The following is a 3573-nucleotide window of genomic DNA, read 5'->3' as shown; positions in this document are numbered from 1 at the left end:
CTCTCACTTGGTCTTTGTCTGCTGTTAGTCTCATGAGGAGATTGAAGTTATGGAGTTTAAAATTATTTTAATTTTGATTTCTTGGTTTGGGAAGAAGACCGCAAGGGTTAAGTATCAACTTCATTATCATTTTATTCAAAACTAAATACTGGTTTAGATCTTGATCGGAATTGCATTAAATATGTGGAACTAGTTGGTAAGGTTTTACATTTCACAGTATTATTCATCCTTCCAATTCATGAACAGAGCATATCTATATATTTGGTATTTTCATTTCTCTCACTCATATTATGTAGTTTTTAGACCATTAATTTTGTTTGCATTTTGATGTATCGTTGCCAAGGTTGAAAATTTTCATTTTGGTATTTTACTGTTCATTATTTTTATGTGGACATTTATTGGAGGTTTTATCTTTATTTTGCAAGCTATCATTTTTCTCTCCTTATCAGTTTTAGTATTTTTCTGTTTGTGGCTGTTTCTTTGGGTTTTCTACATGGATAGTGATGTCTTCTGTGAACAAATAGCTTTATTTCTTCCTTCCCAGTCTGTATGTTGTTTATTTTTTAAATGTGTGTTTGTTAGGGCTTGCATTTAAAGAAGATTGTTAAGAGGGGTATTCTTGCCCTGTTTTGAATCCAAAGGGGAAAATGTCTAATTTTCACCATTAAACACGACCCTAGTGTTAAGTTTCATAGATGTACTCTCTCAAGTCCACTTTTTAAACTTTTTCTACTGTTGGGGGAGAGGGGAGAATTAAAATGTAAGTAATAATTTTGAACATTACCAATTGCTTGCTGTGATTTGACTTTATGACTTTTTAACGTAAGTCGATGTTTAGTTTTTCTATATTTCATTTTTTTAGCTAGTTGATGTAGGATATTACATAAACTGACTTAAATTTTTTGAACCACTCTTTCATTGCTGGAATAAATACTACTGAGTTGTAATATATTATACTTGTCATTCATTTTTGGATCCAATTAGTATTTTTTGAAGATTTTTGCATTTCTTCTCATGGGTAGTATTGAATGATAGTCTTCCTTTTTGTTATATATTTGCATCTGGTTTTGATATTACTCACTGCCTTCTAATGTGTTCTGACTCATAGAGACCCTATAGGACAGAGTATAACTGTCCCCATGAGTTTCCAAGACTTTTACTGTCGATGGAGTAGAAGCCTCATCTTTCTCCCAGGCAGTGGCTTGTGGTTTCAAACTGCTGATCTTGCTGTTGCAGCTTAGTGAGTAATCCATTCTCCTACCAGGACTCCTAAATTTGATATTAGGATACAGTTGACATCACAGAATGAATTAGGAAATATTCTCTCTGCTCCTGCTTTTTGAAAAAGATTATAGAGAATTTATATCATTACTATTCTTTTGAAAGCTTATAGAATCCATGATCATTTCACTAGTATATTAATCAATCACTGTGTTTAATATCAAAATGGTTCCTAAATACATTGAATTTTCAAAAAGGAATTAAATGTTCCTTTTAAAAAGTATCTTCTCTTTTTCTATATGTGAATATTTAAATTAATTACTAATGTTTTAATATATTTATAATGTGAGTACAGGAATTCATTTAGATCACACATATAAAATATGTACCTAGCTGGGTAATTCCACTGTTTTTACTTTTCTGGGTATTGTGGGGTTTAGAACTAGGTAATATAACCTTCCTGTCTCTGATTCTTACATAGTTTGTAATAATATCCTTTCTTCTCCTTTTGTCTACTTCCTTACTTCCTCTCAGTTGACTGGCTTTCTATCACATGGCAGAAGATGGCGGCAAATAAAATCTCTGCCCAAGGGACTACAAGTCACTGAAATACCCAAACACCTGGTTTTGGATTATTGACCCAAAAAACTCAGTTCTCATAGGAGAGGGAAATTGACTTTTTTTAGTGCTTTTTTGTTTTTGATTTGGCTCAGCCTCAGGGGCATAATACACCATCATGGATGAATGTGGAGAGAGTAGGAGGAGTAATGCGATACAAGTTCAGCAGATACCTTAAGCTACAATATAATATCTCAAACAGGGAAATATTATACCAAATATGAATTGAGGGGAGAGTAACTTTGGTGAAAGGCTGAATAACGTACCATTTATGTACATTATATTAGTTTATACAAGTAACACTACACTGGATCACTTAACAATATTGATGTTGTCCGCTGTCAGCCAGTCAGTTCCAACTCTGGATGAACCCACGTGTGCAGAGTAGGACTGGGCTTTGGGATTTCCAAGGATGTGACCTTTGGGAAGCAGATCACCAGGCTTGCCTTTAGAAGTTCCTCTGATTGATGATACATGTCAATCTTTTAGCAAGTAGGAAAGTGCTTGCTCATTTGTACCACCTAGGGTCTCAGTATAATACAATAGGACACGTTGTGAGGTGGAGTGATATAATAATCCATATCAAAATAATATATGTCTAAGTACCTTATATTGGACTCTTTTAAAACCACAGAACCATCTTATCTCATATTCCCATCACTTTTAACTACACTCTCAAACCAGATTCTTTTTTTTTTGCACATCAGTTTCACCGTGCACCTTCTTGTCCAGTGGTGTGAGGAATACTACTGTCTCAGGGGAGTAGCACAGCACCTATGTTTGCCTAAAATATTCTGCTCATCACTAACATACCAAATTTTTTCAAATTTCCTGCTCAAAGCTTCTTTATCAGCAGTGATGATACAAAGAAGCATTTCGTGTTATTCTATAATTTACTTCTTTCTTACTCTGAATTAAGTGAAGGTGTACAGACCTGACCAACATTCAGCAATTCATTCCATAAATCACGCACATTCTGATTTAAGTAGTCCATTGCAATTGCCTGATATACCACAGCTTATCCCACTTCCTCTTTGTGGTTCCTGTCCTCATTTCCTCCTCTTTCCCAACCCTCTGAATTTTGTTCCTGGGCAAATCGTGCCCTTTCTTCTATGGTTGATTATTGTTACAATGAGGAGAGCTCAGTGCCAAACATGACTGCTGTTGGCCTGCTCCACTAGTCCATGGGAAGGACGCATTGTATCCATTTGTTTTTCAACTTCCGTCTCTATTTTTACATCTGAGAGGGAAAAGCCCAATAGTTGCATCTTTGCTGTTCACTAACTCCAGTTGTTCAATATTTGTCAAATAAGGGAAAAGGTTTTTATTTTTTCACAAAAAATTTCCACAACTTTCCAGAATACTTGGCATAAAATAATTGCTTAGACATATTTGTGGAATGAACAAAATAAAGTCTTAAGGAGTTTGTAGAGAATTACAAATTTTTCAGGGAAAGATGGTATTAGAAGAAAAGACAGCTAGACAGTTTTAGCATCAAAGAGAATGCTGAACACAGCAGATTTAAGAATACAAGGTCCATCAACATAAAGAGGGATTGATGAATTAATTAATTGTTCAATATATAAACTAGAGTATATCCCTTAACCTGTTGTTAATAGCTCATGGCACATTTGCCAAAAACCTTTTCTCTTTCCAAGGAGTTTCATCAGCTACATGGAACCAGGAAACCACACTCATTTCCCAGAATTCATCCTTCTGGGACTTTCTGAAGAG

The 3573-nt window shown here is 34.8% G+C and overlaps 1 protein-coding gene across 1 annotated transcript in view; it reads left to right on the top strand.

Annotated features, from left to right (window-relative positions):
* Positions 1-3513: 3513 nt before the first annotated feature.
* LOC101643996 (olfactory receptor 7C1-like) overlaps positions 3514-3573 on the top strand; it is a 6187-nt gene continuing 6127 nt past the window's right edge. The window contains exon 1 of the mRNA XM_030885495.1: positions 3514-3571. Within this exon, the coding sequence (XP_030741355.1) occupies positions 3514-3571 (58 nt within the window). The remainder of the gene's footprint in view (positions 3572-3573) is intronic.

Source organism: Echinops telfairi, unplaced genomic scaffold (assembly GCF_000313985.2).
Source record: "Echinops telfairi isolate 266 unplaced genomic scaffold, ASM31398v2 ScPeMD7_30;HRSCAF=105, whole genome shotgun sequence".
NCBI lineage: Eukaryota > Metazoa > Chordata > Mammalia > Afrosoricida > Tenrecidae > Echinops > Echinops telfairi.
Note: the sequence above shows the minus strand (reverse complement) of the source record. Positions and strands in the feature narration are given on the sequence as shown.